At 36.5% G+C, this 16,760-nt stretch overlaps 1 protein-coding gene across 1 annotated transcript in view; it reads left to right on the top strand.

Annotated features, from left to right (window-relative positions):
• LOC129262521 (transducin-like enhancer protein 4) overlaps positions 1-14,816 on the top strand; it is a 57,902-nt gene extending 43,086 nt beyond the window's left edge. Inside the window, exons 14-22 of the mRNA XM_054900648.2 lie at positions 887-984; positions 1,662-1,741; positions 2,824-3,004; positions 3,342-3,512; positions 4,552-4,697; positions 5,812-5,923; positions 6,595-6,677; positions 8,976-9,156; positions 10,062-14,816. Coding sequence (XP_054756623.1) covers positions 887-984; positions 1,662-1,741; positions 2,824-3,004; positions 3,342-3,512; positions 4,552-4,697; positions 5,812-5,923; positions 6,595-6,677; positions 8,976-9,156; positions 10,062-10,169 — 1,160 coding nt within the window. The 3' untranslated portion in view covers positions 10,170-14,816. The remainder of the gene's footprint in view (positions 1-886; positions 985-1,661; positions 1,742-2,823; positions 3,005-3,341; positions 3,513-4,551; positions 4,698-5,811; positions 5,924-6,594; positions 6,678-8,975; positions 9,157-10,061) is intronic.
• Positions 14,817-16,760: the final 1,944 nt, after the last annotated feature.

Genomic DNA, 16,760 nt, shown 5'->3' with positions numbered 1-16,760 from the left:
GCCAGAGGCGTTCCACTTGTTCTGGGAACTGGATTGTGCATTTCGTTTTTCGGATAAAAGACAGTTTTTTATTCAACGTACTTACACGCATAGACCGATTCGCGCTAGCGACCTTTTTCCAGGAACTGGATTTCGCGTTAGCGACTTTTTCCGGGAACTTGATGAGTGGATTGCTTTTTTTCTTCCCGGTAAGGTGTTCATAGATTAGAAAGCATTTAGAGTGTTTTAAATAAAGTTTCAAATATCAATTTAAAAAAAATCTTGCTTTGTCAGGAAGTTTGGACAGAAAATAATACACTAGCTGCTAAAAGCACAAATATATTAAAGGTCAAAACATACTTTGTGTTTTCTGGAAAATGTATGTTTTTCGCACGTGCACGCTAAGTCCCTTTTTGCGGGAAGCCAACGACTTATTAAGTTTTTAAGAATATGGGCACAGGAAATCTGTCACTCAGTAAATAAATTACCATCAAGTTCAAAGTGTTTTCTAGGAGCCACTTTTGCAGTTTCTCATTTTCTTGAATTCCATCAATAACACATGGAATATGATTACAAAGAAAAATGTACCAAATACGTTGATATCATTCTCACTGTGCTACTGGTCCTGGAGAAAAACATTTTTACTTCTGCTAATCATTATATACTCTAAAAAATTGGCAACACCACAAGATATTTAAAAAAAAAAACATTTTGAAAATGCAAATTGGCAATTATTCCGTATATTAATTCTATTATCGATAATTTTGACTCATGTTATATCCATATTTTATTTTTTCAAAGTATAGAAATGAATAAAGAAATGATTATTGTTGCTGATTTGAGGAGCAGAAGAAGATTAATTCAAAGTAGTTGTGTTTGATTGTGATTGGATTGTTTTTCTTACCAGGCCCTGGTGGAGTCAACCATGAACTCAATCCATACATGCCTCCCGGAATGCCAAGTAACCTCTCACCCGGAGCACTGGGTCCATACAGACATCCTATGGTATGTTATACAAATTATGATTGTTTATGAGTGCAATGGACAGAATACTTCATGAGGTGAAAGATGGGGAAAATTATTCAAGGGAAACATAACATGTGGTCTATATAGACAGGTGTTTGCTAGAGCCGATTTAAGCGCATTCTCCATCAATGCATCTAATATTTATAGAAGAAGACTTCCTCACAAAGACCATTTGTCTCCATTGGATGGTCTTTATATGAAGCTACCACTCTATATATGTTTTTTTTTCCTACAATAAATAAAAACATGATTAAAAAAAATATTTTGGTTGATTATGTAGCTTTCTTCGGTTTGCCATTGTGGGGCAGTCAGAAGTGCTGTGTATGTGAAGGCATCAGGTGGATTGAATTAATTTCCCACCTCTGTTTGTTCATGAGAGCCTCCATCGCTGCCCTACATGCCTACCAACATAGTGGGTAGTAAATGAAATTTTAGCCCACTGAAAACAATGTAGATCGGTCTGGTCCTTTCTTCAAATGGGGTGGCATAAGTGTTCATACGGCCACGTCTTGGGCCGTAATGGACTGATTCCCACCAAACTTGCGTTGTGGAGGTGTGAAAAAAAGTTGAAAGAAATGAAATTTAAAAATCTTTGTGACATCATCACTTCTGTACTCTATTTTACTGTTCAACGTTTCTCCTTCCAACCTCCCCAGTTTAATCCAGGTCCTGTTCCCTTTGACCCTCATGCGCATACAAGAATTTCATCAATTCCCGGCATACCAGGTGGTAAACCGTAAGTATAACGTGGACCTCATTACACAAAGCTTTTTAATTGATCATATGACCTATCTCATCAACTGATTGCCTTTATTAATGTGCATAATCAGTCATAATATCAAACTGTATGACCAATTGCTACGTTTTGTTACATGGGACCCATGACTTGATTTGTTTTCTCCTTTATTTACAAAATGTCGATGAATTGGTGCTAATATAGATGAATAAAGGTGACAATAAGTTATTTTTCTGCCTATTTGTATACACTGTATGTTACAAATAAAGTGCAGATGTATAAATATTGTGAAAATTATTATTTTAAGCAAAAGTTATGTTACTCAAAGTAATTACAATATAAAGAAACATTAAGTATAAGGCTCTATCTGAATGTAACTATTATTATTATTAGTATTATTATTAGTAGTATTATTATTGTTGTTGTTATTGTTATTATTTTTTTCATTATATTTATTATCATTGTTATTATTATCAATTGTAGACTCTGATAGCATCCAATTTACGATGAAGTGCCATCATTATGATGAAAGGTGCTCTTGAAAGCATTAGGGGAGCATTTCATCAACTTTTGTCATCTGAGAAGTTGTCAAATCTGTAAATTTTGCTTTGATTTTGATTGGCTTAAAAGCACTGTTACTATGGTAACTGTAAGATAAAACAGACTCTGTTGGGTACAGGATCCGACAAGTCCTTTCATGTTGTGAAACATATTAATGAAGAAGATCTATGAAGCTCCCTTCAAAGTAATGAGGAAGTGTTTAGAAAATATGAAGTGCGGATAGGATTCATGAGATATTGATTAGGCTGTTGAAGTTCAATGGTCACATGAATATGTGAATTATATATATGATTTGATTTGGTTTGATTTAATTGTTTACTTCTGCATTGATAGACAAAAGTGATCCAGTCTACTACCAAATATTTATAACTATCACAATTTGCAGAAGATTGTCTTCTCAATTACACTTGAAGACAACATGAAAGTGTTACAAAAGCTTGGTAATTTTACTATCATACAAGAATTGAAAAAATTAGTAGTTCACGATGATTTTCATTTGCTTCTTATCTCTTTTCCTGCAGTGCGTATTCATTTCACGTGAGCGCAGACGGTAAAATGCAACCCGTCCCATTCCCACACGACGCTTTAATCGGTCCCGGGATACCTCGTCATGCACGTCAAATAAATACTCTAAATCACGGTGAGGTGGTGTGTGCTGTGACTATTAGTAATCCTACCAGGCATGTCTACACAGGAGGAAAGGTAAGCCTGCTCATTATATACATACAGATACTGCCTACCTAGAGATTGAATATTATACAGATATTGCCTATATAACATATCCTCTCCCCGACGGAGTTATATATTCCCCAAGGGATTATATTTTGCCCGAAGCGCGCTGCGCTGAGGGAAAATATTCTCTCGAGGGAAAAATATAGCTTTGGAGGGGAGCTGAAATGGTATCTTGGAACTCTCATATTCAATGCAAAATGTGATTTGGTTAGAAAAATTGCATTGTCAGTTTTTGAAGTGCGCACCAGGCTTTACTTTGGAGAATTATGAACATGAAAGACTTTGTTGTTGTTGTTTTTGTGTGTAGGGTTGTGTCAAGGTGTGGGATATTAGCCAATCAGGTAACAGAAGTCCAGTGTCTCAGTTAGACTGTCTAAATAGAGATAACTACATCAGATCTTGCAAGTTACTACCAGACGGGAGAACGCTCCTGGTTGGAGGAGAGGCCAGTACTTTATCCATATGGGATTTAGCAGCAGTAAGTATTATTAATGTTCTCTGAAATGCTTTTCACACTGTACTTTTTTTCCTTAACCCCGGGAAATTGGTGGGGCTAAGGGGGGGCCTTAGCCCCACCAATTTTCCGGGGTTAAGCTTAGCCCACTTCGTTTTCACACTACGTTTTAGCAAAGTGGGCTAGCACGGTAAATAGTACGGTACTATCTGGCCCTGCAAAAAAGCAGGGTTAGCCGGCTTATTGTGGTGCTAGCACCACAATTGCAGTGCTAAGAGATGCAGTGTGAAACGAAACCGGGCTAAGGAAAAGTGGGGCTAAGCAATAGCCAATCACAGAAGTCGAAATTGCATGTTAATCACGCTCTGTATGGTAAAATCATCAATATTCATGAGCTGATAGTATGGGGTTAAGAAAGACAGTGTGTATCGAAAAAAAGATAGTATGGGGTTAAGGATAGTATGGGGTTAAGGAAATGCAGTGTGAAAAGCATATGAGAGACCAGTCTGAGGTTGGCTTTTGTATTTTGATTAGCGAGACTCTCAGATCATGTTTCACAACAATTTAAGTATGACTAAAAGGGTGTTGCAAGAAAATAGTTGCAATCAATGGCAAATGTTCTGTTCCAATTTTACAATTTATAGATCAGTTTTAGCTTTCACAGATCAGATTACACTCCTTATTTCTAGAAGCAGATTAGCACTCAGTCGCAAATTTGCAATTTGCAATTTCAAGTCAATTCAATTCATTTCAATTCAAGTCATTTATTTTACTTGATAATGATAACATACATACATGTTATGGAGAAATTACATATTAAAAAAACGACAAGACTGTAAAATAAAGGACAAGACAGATTATCAGTGTGGACTGTTGGTCAGATCAGATACATGTAGATGATAGTGGTTTCAGCACAGTAAAATAGGGATAAAGCAATCTGTAAGAGAAGATTATACAAAACATGCGTTATATACTTCTTCTAAGTCAAGCAGATTTCTAGTGTCGCAAAAGAATCGACTCAGGCAATATTACCTGTTTATATGATTTGTTATTGTTTATATAGGCTACACCACGTATCAAAGCTGAGCTGACGTCGAGTGCTCCAGCTTGTTATGCCCTGGCCATTAGCCCTGATTCCAAAGTCTGCTTCTCGTGTTGTAGTGACGGTAACATTGCTGTATGGGATCTTCACAACCAAACGCTCGTCAGGTAATGCCTCTCTTCTCCTAATAGTGATATTCAGCTCTTGTGTAGCACATACACGTGCATGTTGTTCTTCAGACGGCCATGTCGTAGCCTGGTTTCGTTTCCAACTTGATGTTGACGTATGAAAATCCTCAGCGTGTGCGCTTGGATGTTGATCAGTGTCCACGCCACGATCTGGATTAATGTCCAACTGAAAGTGGTGCGTGCACACTGTGGATGTAAAATTCAATCTCGCCATTTACTTTTTATATGTCAACATGGTTTGATAACAAATCTCACCATGCTGACATACATTTCATAAGTGACTTGGCGAGATAACGTATCTCACCATGTTGACATACAGCCTTCCGTATGTCGACTTGACATGATACTGTTTCTCGACAAGTCGATGGCACTTTAAAGCTTTTGTAGATTTAGCCTCTTGTGTTGAGTAGATCAAATGTGAATGTTTAGCTTAATTTAATGCTGTCATAACAATTTTATTATATAAAAAAAAGAATGCCTTCAGCTTTTTCATGGAACCAATAATTTGTAAATTTCATGGAAGAAGTGCAATCAACTTTCAATGTTAAGCACTTTGTACATACATCACTATAATTTCACAGCGTTTTTGTTTTAAGTCATTGAATGCCAACACAACTACGTTTCTACCAGAAAGGAGATATATTTACCCCATCACAAGTCTTTTGCAATTACAAATCAACCTGAAAGAGATTTTGACTGCCAATGTTGTAGTTATACTCCCTAGATTTTGAAGTATTTCCCCCCCACTTTTATCCCGTCAATGAGAAATGGCTGAGCCAGACGGCAATGATGTTTTTTAATTAAAAAAAAAATACATTCTTTATTTAAAAACAAGTCCACACATTGGTATTCATAATTCATGTAGCAAACAGCAATGTGGATGAAATGCCTTGCTCAAGGGCATAAGTGCCATGCTGGGAATCAAACCCTGATCCCCGGATCTCCAATCAAGCGCCTTAGACCACTTAGCCACCTCCCATTGGTCTTTACATGAATCTGCACATCTCCTCTTCATCATACATGTATATCGATACCGTTCAGAACTTCACTAATTGTCTTTTGTCTTCATTTCTATATCACGCAACCCTTACAGGCAATTTCAGGGGCATACTGACGGGGCAAGCTGTATTGATATATCACCAGATGGTTCGAAGTTATGGACAGGAGGGTTGGACAATACCGTCAGATCATGGGATCTCAGAGAGGTTTGTAGGGTTCCACCTTTTTTTTTTTAATACAGCAACATTTATTTCCAAATGCTAAGCATTATGACATTCATAAAAGTTACAATATAATGGAGGTGACAACTTTGAAGCACAGCTTGTAGCGAGTGCACCGTAGACACATTTAAGAAAAAAAGGCAAAAGGCTGGGAAGATATGATTTCCATACAAAGTACGGTAATAAAGAACAAAAAAGAAGAGAAAAGAAAAACAGTAGAGATAACACAACAATAAGTATGAACAAAAATAATACACTATGTAATTAAGACAAAACCAGGGCAACTTATACACATTATGTCAAATGAACCAGTTGATAAATTGTTAACTAATCATCCCATACTGAACAGAGCAAATCATTTAATCCAGGGACCGGATGTATGAAGTTTTTTCTGTAGTCATGTCTTAAAGTAATTTACATGTACATATTACATTACATATGCGAATAGTGCATCTATCAAACAAGGGAGTGGCAAGTTAACACACAAAGCCGGCTTCAGTCATCCGCCGAGGGGGGGGGGGGGGGGGGACTCGAACCTATGATCTTGGATTTGACAGGCAGATGCTTTGCCGACTGTACAAATGTTGTCAGTGCTGTTAAGGAAGACTGCCATTCAGTATAATCTTAACCAATATATTGTTTCTTTGTGTTAACAGGGTAGACAACTGCAGCAACATGACTTCACATCTCAGATCTTCTCACTGGGATACTGTCCTTCAGGAGAATGGCTTGCTGTCGGGTAAGTCTTGGTTCCATGACATTTGCTCCAGCGACAATTGCTCCTGGAAAATCTGCATGTGACTGGGGGAGGCCATGATGCCCCCCCTCAACGCTTTGCGTGATATTTCCAAAACGCAAAAAGGTAGTGCCGCAAAATTTTGTAACTTTTTTATTTGAAGTCTTTTAGACCATTTTTTGTCTCGCCTGCATAGCAGAGACTATAGGCGCCACTTTTCCGACGGCGGTGGCGGCGGTGGCGCCGTCAACATTTAAATCTTAACCAAGGTTAAGTTTTTGAAATGTCATAACTTAGAAAGTATATGGACGTAGTTCATGAAACTTGGATATAAGGGTAATCAAGTATTACTTAACATCCTGCCTGAGTTTCAGGTCATATGACCAAGGTCAAAGGTCAGTTAGGGTCAATGAACTTAGACCATGTTAGGGGAATCAATATCAAAATCTTAACCAAGGTTAAGTTTTTGAAATGTTGTCATAATTTCGAAATTATATGGACCTAGTTCATAAAACTTAGACATAAGGGTAATAGCGTATCACTGAAGATCCTGCCCGAGTTTCAGGTCACATGATTAAGGTCAAAGGTCACTTAGGGTCAATGAACTTTGGCTGTGTTGGGGTTATTTGAGGAATTGTCATCCTAACTTTAAAATTTTATGGATCCAGTTGGTGAAACTTGGACAGAAGAGCAATCAAGTACCCTTGAACATCCTGTGCGAGTTTCAGGTCACATGACCAAGGTCAAAGGTCACTTACGGTCAATGAACTTTGGCCATGTTGGGGGTATTTGTGGAACTGTCATCATAACTATAGAAGTTTATGGATCTAGTTCATGAAACTTGGACATAAGAGCAGCAATGTATCCCTGAATACCCTGTGCACGTTTCAGGAACATGGCCAAGATCAAAGGTCATTTAAAGGTCAATGAACTCTGTCCGTGTTGGGATTATGTTTTGAATAGGCATCATAACTTAGAAAGTTTATGGATTTAGCTCATGAAACATCGACGTAAGGGTAATCAAGTATGAATGATTGTTTTGCGCATGTCTTAGGTCACATGGTCAAAGGTCATTTGGGGTCAATGGACATAATTTTTATTATCATATTAGTGTTTTCTTCTGTGAATAATTATTCATTAGCTGAAATTTTCAAAGGCAACATTGCTGCTATATTGAATTGCGTAATTCAGGTGAGACTGCCAGAGGCGTTCCACTTGTTTAGATCAAATTCACGACTACAGGTATTGCATGCGATGCAACATGACTTTTTACGAAACAATGTCATGCCGGAAATGGCTCATTTTTTTACTTCGTGTACAAAGACTGTGGGAGATGAAATTAATAATAGGGTGATTATTTTTCGTTTTAATTGGTCTGCTTAATTAATTTAGGATCTGCAATAATTAATTGAAGAAAAAAACCAAAAGATGAAAAAACAAGGAAATCAAAAAGAAATAAAGGAAAAAATTGGCTTTTGCAATTTTTCTTTGTGGAAACCTTTAAACTTCATTACAAAGTGACATCTGGAAGAAAAAAAAAGAAAATTTGAAGTGAAATTGGTTGTTTAATATGCAAATGTTTTTCATGAATAAATTTGCATATTTTATTCATAACAATAAAAAATAATTGTATTCAGAATTTTTTTTTTTACTGGCTTGTAGTTTATGTGGTGAAGAATGTGTGTGTCAAATTTTGGCGCGATCGCGCGATTGGCAGCCGAGATCAGAAGGGGGACCATCATGGACCCCCCCAGTCCTCAATACATCTCAAATAGTCCAGTCTTTTTAGGGTTAAGCCAAGCATAAAATCTACAAAACAAAAAAATTCATAATCCTTATCTTTACATTAATCTGAACCAAAAACTCTATTACAGTCCGAACTTTAACCCTATGCCTTCTGAGATATTCAAACCAGGCAAATGTTGTGTCACCCTGATATAATCTTCAATTTCATGGCCCATATTTTAAAGTCCACTTTAACTTTGGACCATGTTCCAAATCTGTGCTAAAATTGTGGAAAGATTACACTTACGATAACTTAATACCAGTACCAGTTATCAGTAAATTATATCTTCAGCAAATAAATGCCTGGTCACAGATGTGCTCTTAACCAATCATTGGATTAGTACCTACTTCACAATGTTTTGTTTTATCATGTTTTGTTGTTATTTATTTGTATATGCATTTTAAAATTTTATGCATTGCTCGCACCCTTGTTGAAAAAGCAGCATTTAGCTTTTTGACCATGATAAAAATTAATACGAAACATTACAACAATTTTATTTTTGTATTCTGTTATAGGATGGAGAGCAGTAATGTTGAAGTCCTCCATCACACCAAGCCTGATAAGTATCAGTTACATTTACACGAAAGCTGCGTTCTTTCTCTCAAGTTTGCTCACTGCGGCAAATGGTTTGTCAGTACAGGAAAAGATAACCTCCTCAATGCCTGGAGGACTCCATACGGCGCTAGCATATTTCAGGTGAGCCTTTCAAAGTTTGGAATATTCAAGTTCTCTTTGTTCCTTGTAGAAGTAGGCCCATATCCTGAACTATTGTTTGATCTGAACCAGAGATGCCAGTCTATAGGGGAGCCTTTCATGCAATGGCCTTGTCGGACAGGCCATCAGACATGTTTATCTTACGGTTACCAGTTTAAAAGTGCTCATCAGGCAATTAGAATAAAGGAAAGTTGTCAGATCTGACAACTTGTTCAGACAAAACTGTTAATGAAACGCTCCCCTGGCTTATACCTGATTTCAGGCCATGATAAGTTCAGGCTATAGCTAGTTTTGAAATATACCTTAGTACCCAAATTGTTTTGAAAGGAAAAGTACTTCTTGTGCGATTTGGCGACAAACTTAAATGTATGGAGTAGTGAATCATTGATTAATCATTCAAGTAGGCCTATATTACAAGACTTTAACTGCTCAGAATGTTGCATTATGGGTGAAGAACCTGGTCAGGTTTGAGTAGTCTAGGACTCTTTCAGGTGGGCCGCAGGAAGCTCAAGGGGGAGAAAAAGTATAGTACATTTCACAGACCTGTCCGAACATGGTATGTCCGATCAGTCTATGCGGGTCAAACAAAACTAAAGCACGCTTGGGTATCATATGGTGGTTTTAATGCAATTGTCGCCCATTTACCGGACATTTGCGAATGCAGATTAGTTCTCAAACTGTTTGTTTCAAATGTGATTCAGAGCTGTGTGTTCAAATTTCATGAAACATTTTTTCATCAAACTGGACGTTTTCTTAGAATTTTGGTAGGTGGGCCTTGAAAAAAATCTGAGAGTCAAAGTGGTCCTCGAGTAAAGAAAGGTTGAGAAGCGCTGCATTAGACAATTAACAATATTATGCTAATTAATACTACTTCTCATCTCTTTCAGTCCAAAGAGTCATCGTCCGTTCTTTGCTGTGATATCTCAGTGGACAACAAATTCATTGTGACGGGATCAGGTGACAAGAAAGCAACTGTCTATGAAGTTATCTACTAGAGGAACCTATCTGGATAGGTACTCTTGTTGTTTTCAGCCTGTTCAGGCCATGAACTTTGATGAGATTAGATGCCGACTGTATGAGTATCACATCGTGTTCCTACAGAGATATATCAAATATCATTGACCAAGTATTCATGTAAGACGTCGCTGTACATTGACAGCAGGTGACAATGATGTTTTCGTATGATTATGCTCTTCGTTTTCTATGAATTTTTAACAAATTTTTTCGGGTTTTTTTTTCTGTTGTGTCAAGATTCGGACCAAAGTTTTGTTGATCTATAAAATGGGATGGACGATGATACAGATTCAAGCAGCACCGGAAGACAACCATATGTATTGCTATACTTGTTCATTTTGTGCCATTAAGTGTGTAATGGGCAATGTAAAAATCCCACAAACAAAATCAACTCTTGACCAACCAATCATATCAAATGACACATCATTGTTTGGTTTGGAGTTGGTTTCGTTTGTTTGACTTTGATATAATACACCCATAGGCCCGTATTCTGAACTCTGGTTTAAATTAAACCCTGGTTTAAAATTGTGGTTTAACTATAGAGAGCCAATTGGAGCACAAAATCCCTAACAGTACACATTCAAATTATTAACTCATATGGCACCCAAATTGTTCATAATAGTCCGGGAATGATAACTCAGGTATTTTTCTTCATTATGAAAGTAAAAGGATACAAAATACTCAACATCAGAAATATACAACCTAAACAGAATTTTTGAACTTTTGGCTCCCCATAACTTTAGCACAGAGTTAGACCATGGTCTAAGTTAAACCTGACTTCAGAATACGGGCCATACTGGTTAAGGTTTACATCCATGGTGACTTGAAATATTCCCCTACTAAAAATCTTAAATCTAGATATTTTAAAGTCATTTCTTCAAGGCTGCAGTGTTAGGGCTGCGTTATTAATCACCTTTAGTGATATTTTTGTTTAAAACTTCTCACACAGTTTATATATCAGGGAGGGTAGGTGGCGACAAGATGTTGCAGAGACGGAACACTTCCTTCTGTCGTAACCTGATAATAGAAACTGACGATGAATCCAATCCTTCCAAAAAAAATATTCTAAAAATAAGTTTGTTGAATGTTATGCAGGCATGCCCGTGACATCCCATTTAAAATGGTTATGACATATAACATGATATGGCATCATAATAGAATTATGATTGAAAATGAAAATCTGTATTTTATTGTTGGATATAAAATCTGAAAGAGAAATGCTCTGAAAATCCTTTTTTCCCAATTGATATTGTTGGTTGTCTCCACAACCTCAGGCAATTATCTGAGGGTTGAAGCATTTATGAACATAAGAAGGGCAATGTTTCACTATGTCTGAATACTACAAAACCTGTGTTTTAATCTTGTGACTGTACAAGGCTTAACAAAGACATCTGTGCCTTTGCTCCTGATATGACCTTGGCAATCATTTCTAACTTTGTATAGTCAAACCTGTTTAACTCACTGAGCATTTTTTAGAAAGAGTATCTGCCTGTGAAGGTCACATACTAATTGAAAACTCCCTATAGAAAGCACATGTCAAAAATACAAATTTTTTGGCTCCCCTGTGTGGTCACTGCACAGAGATATTAGTCCTCATACCTGTGCATCCCACCCCTTACATGTTTTTTTTTACCTTGCTCCCCCCTCCCCTTTCACTTGAATCATACCCATCTCACACACTCCTTGTATCCCCATGCTAGTTTTACCTACCTCTATATAAAAATGACTATTTTACCTTTACTCATGCACTTCTGAATATTGGTTTTGACTATGTTCTCATGTAGCTTGAATACAAAATGACCAATCACGGCATGTCGCACTGTCGTGAAAAAAAATTGTTAGAATCATATCTATGATGAATGCTAGAAATCTGCTTATGCAGATAGATACATAGTTCAACAATATCTCCTTTCCTAGAACCGACATAAAAAAAAAATCAGATGTGCCTTTGTTGCTTTGAATTGTGACGAGGAATACATGTATGTTTGCCCTTTAGAAGTTTGTTTAACTTTGATCTACATGGTGGTCTGTATTCACTTGGTCTACAGTCAGTTGGTCTACTTCTTATATAGTCTTATACCACATAGGCTAAACCTATTTGGTCTACTATAAATTTGGTCTAAATGTTATTTCCTCTGTACTACACTTAGTCTAAAGCCCACTTAGTCCAAATCTCACTTAGTATAATATAACACCCAGATGGTTGAATTCCCACTTCGTAAGATAATTATTTTTTCACTTAAGTGAAAATTTGATTAATAGACAGTTTATCTATTGGGGTATTTCAAGAAACTTGCGATCGATTACAAACCTATTTTCATTCTCTAAAAATCAATTATGAGTATTGAATTATTTGCAAATTTGCAATTTATTTTTAATCTGCTTCTTGAAACGATCGGTGTAACCTGATTAGCTACAGTTAAAATTGATCTATGAATTGTTAAATTGCAACAGAATTTTTGCAATTGATTGCAAATGTTTTCTTGTAATACCCATTAAGTATTTAAACTTGATGGTGTTAGACCAAGTGGAGATGGGACGGAAGTGGGAGTAGCCTAACTGGGTACAAGGCAACATTCTGAATGAGCTAGATGGCAATAAGACCAAATGGCTAGTAGGAGTTATAAACAACGAAGGATTAGACCATGTGGAGTGAGACCGAATAGGAAGTGTATGAAGCACATGTAGACAAGGGCCCCGGCATACAAAGAGGTACGATTGATCCTATTAACCTCAACTATGGAAAGCCAGCACCATCTAAAATACATGTTTGTTCAAAAATATTTCTAGATCTGATATAAAGTCATACATTCATTTTTGTTGTTGAAAACTCAGTGTGCTTTTCTTTGCTTACAAAGGACATAGTGCAAATTTCCTTAGGAAAAAACAATGATTGCATTCATAGATTTCCATATACTTAAAGTTGATTGGATCAATCGTAGCTCTTTGTAAGACGGGGCCCCAAGTGTCAATTTACCCAAATGGCCGTCATTCATTGCAGTCTTTTCTCTTTCTTTTCTTCAATGCCCTTGTGATATATTCCATGTATGAAAGAGAAATTGGTCAAATGATGTTATATAATGACTCTGACATTCCATCTGTGTATGTTATGTTTATATTTATATACCATACAAATCAACTAAGTCATAATTTCAGTCTAACAATTCTCTTCTGTTTAAAAATGTCACCAGCTGGAATATATGTAGAGGAGATGATATGTTTTCAGGTCACTTTTTGTCATCATAATTGTAATTGCAATTTACCTGGTCTTTATTTGATAAGAAAATGAGAATTATTTGCCTCGAAGATGAACCCCTTCCATTATCGTGTTTGTATTTTGTTTTACATTATGTAATGTCAAAACTCGACAAATACTATTCAGGGCATCAGATTTAAAAGTCTATTTCTTTCAAAGCTGCATATATCATTTAGCCACCTTAAATCACTTCTGAGCCAGTCTAATCGCATTGAAGTATATCACATGGGAAGAAGTACTAGTTATCAACATCTTTATCTTGTACAAATCACCATCATTCTGTAATTAGGAAAGAACAATTCAGAAATTTGTAAATTAGGAAAGAACAATTCAGAAATTTGTAATAAAATCATCTCTATGTACCCATTTTAATTTTACGACTCAATTCATTTCAAATTTGAAAAACTTAATCCCAAAAGTTAAAAAATACATCGTCTTTGAATAAAATTGAGTTATTATAATACCATTATTCAGGTAGGAAACTGTCTTTGAACAAATACTTCCATCGCCATTTTGAAAACAACCATAAAAAACGGGCACTATCAAACATCAATTTTTTTTAACATGCCTGTGTAAATTATATTAAACAAATGCATTGTTCTCTGGAATGGCAAATGACTGCAGGCTTTTTTAGAAATGGATTCTTTAATTGTATATGTTTGACATGATTACAGTAAAGATACATGTGTGTACTGTAAACTTGTCATTTTGGCCTTCCAGATTTTTCAATGGATTTTAGGTTCACTCGCTCTCTACGACACTATTTTCAGTTATGAATACCCGCATGAAATTCATATCTTCATGGTTTTGTAGGGATGTGTGTTTGTGCATATTATAATGGGACAGCTCTGGGGCATAAAGGACTAAGGATTATTGTAACTTTGCTATTGTGGGAACTACCAACTACCATGGTAACGGCTCAAAAGCCAATCAAAATCAAGGTTTTTACAGTAGTCAGCATGTGAAAGGGCTCCAGATATTCATGACATTGATTTTTGTTTGCTGCTCTCCTTCCAGGTTAGATGAACATGTTTGTGACATGACTTAATTTGTTGAAGTTGGCAAGAGTTATTATGATAGCAACCATACTAAAGGAATGATAATAAGACATAATTTGGCCTGAATTGGTTCAAGCTATAAGCAAGTACATTCCTACTAAGCCCCATTGCAATAAGTGTAAACTTTCCTAGTTAACAACTATTTTAACCAGTCATTTTCACACTGCTAAAAATGGGACTCGGTAGGTACATGTATTTTTATAGCCATATCTCGGACTCCCATCAACTGGTTCCTACCTACATGTAACTCTGGTTGTGGATGTCTTTCATCATGCTCCACCAAGATGTATAAAAACTCTGAAATGCCCCCCCCCCCCAAAAAAAAAAAAAAAAGGTTGAATTCTGTCATTACTTTAATACTTTCAGGTTTTGATAGGAAAGTTTGAATGAATTGCTCCTGACTTGTGAAATAGTCACCTTTTCACTAGAAACAGCCACATACCAGTCACCAGTTACTCAGGCTACTATAGCAAGGCTACCCTGATCAGGTGTTCAAGCATTCAAAGAATTCCTTTCCACCAGGAACCTATTTACTACACCTGGGTGGAGAAGCAAATGTAATTGCCTTGCCAAAGGACGCAGGTCCCGGGGTGGGATATGAACTCTGGACCTTGTGGTTCAAAGTCCAGAGACTTATCCAAAGAGCCACAACAGTAACACCTCTATTGTATTGGCACATAAGCATGACTTGTAAGTAAAGACTTAACTCTTTGCAACACCCCTCAAAAAAAAAAAACTATTACTTGGTTTTTCATCAAAAATTGCTTGTAGAAAAAAGTGACATTTTCTTATTAAATGTGCAACACATGTTTCCCATTTTCACTGATGGCACTAAAAATTATCTTTTTTTTTAGGGTTAGAGAAATGTGCCCTCTCTTTTTTTTAAATTGATTTCTTTCCCCAACAAGTAGTTGGAATATACCTCACTTGCAGCCCATGAACTTTACAATTATGCTATAGAACAGTTACATGAGAAACACAATCTTCATTACAGCATAGAAAATAAGATATTACCGAAATCAGGGATGAAATTATATTTTAGAGGTAATAATTAATTCTTTGGAACTAGGAATAGTAGTTAATTGACATTTACTAAATGACAAGTGTACATTTCATTTGACACCATTTTATTCATGTGATGTCTTGATACACATGGAGACAAGAAGATCAGTACAGTCTATGTCAATTGGTGAAAAGTGGAATGTTGATTGATTGAAACTTCACATCTGGTAGCCGTTTTATAAAGCTGTTCGTAAGTTAAGAGCGACTTTAAGAACGACTGGTGAACCTTTTTTACGTACTAAACCATCGCCAATGAATGTACCATTTACCACAAGAAGGATCACCAGTCGTTCTTAAAGTCGCTCTTATCTTACGAACAGCTTTATGAAACACCCACCTGTACATAACACTTATAAATCTGTAACCTCTCCGAAGAAATTCCTCTAGCTCCAAACTGTATGCTGTTCTGTTTTCTTCAGTTGGCCATTGATATGGTGGCCTTAGTTGGAAAATCTCAGCGAGGAGAGACTTGGGAATAAACGTTTGCCTTCTCTGGGTTTGTAGTGTGTGTTCTATTAGTTTAAAATCGTTAGAAAAAATTAAAAGAAAATTCAATTACTCTGCCAGTATTGAGGCATCTGACCATGGAATGTATGTCTTGTAATTAGGGAACACATTCTCAGTCAATATGGAATGGGACATATGTGGCTAATGTTGCTTGAATGTTGTGTGTTGTAGTGCAGGAACCAAGTTTATTTTGTATTAAATACATTATTCCCTTCTATGTATGAATCCGAGTCATAAAACGTGTGGTCATGTAATTTTTTTTCTGTACAATTCCACCATTTCCATTCTAAAGCTTGTCCCATTCATCATCATGTGCAGTGCACAAAGACATGTTGCACTTTCGCCCATGCCTCCATATATATAGATATCTTTTTACGGGATTGCTTGAGAAGCAGGTCCTACAATGTTTATCCCAACTTTAGGGGGGTGTTTCACAAAGATTTAAGTATGACTTCAGTCGCACTTAAATTGATAGATACGCAATAGTCCTCATAACACGATCTGACCAATGCAGTCGAGCCTTTTATACCGTACGCAATTCAGTATTTAAGTGCGACTCTAAGTCATACTTCAGTCTTTGTGACACCCCCCAGAAATCCTAATACATACATTTCACTCAAAGAAGTGCAGGACATGATTTCTTTTTTTGTCTGAAATGAACTTCTTACTGTATTTATAATAAAATTTGA

The sequence above is a fragment of the Lytechinus pictus genome, chromosome 5 (genome assembly GCF_037042905.1).
Source record: "Lytechinus pictus isolate F3 Inbred chromosome 5, Lp3.0, whole genome shotgun sequence".
Taxonomy (NCBI): domain Eukaryota; kingdom Metazoa; phylum Echinodermata; class Echinoidea; order Temnopleuroida; family Toxopneustidae; genus Lytechinus; species Lytechinus pictus.
Note: the sequence above shows the minus strand (reverse complement) of the source record. Positions and strands in the feature narration are given on the sequence as shown.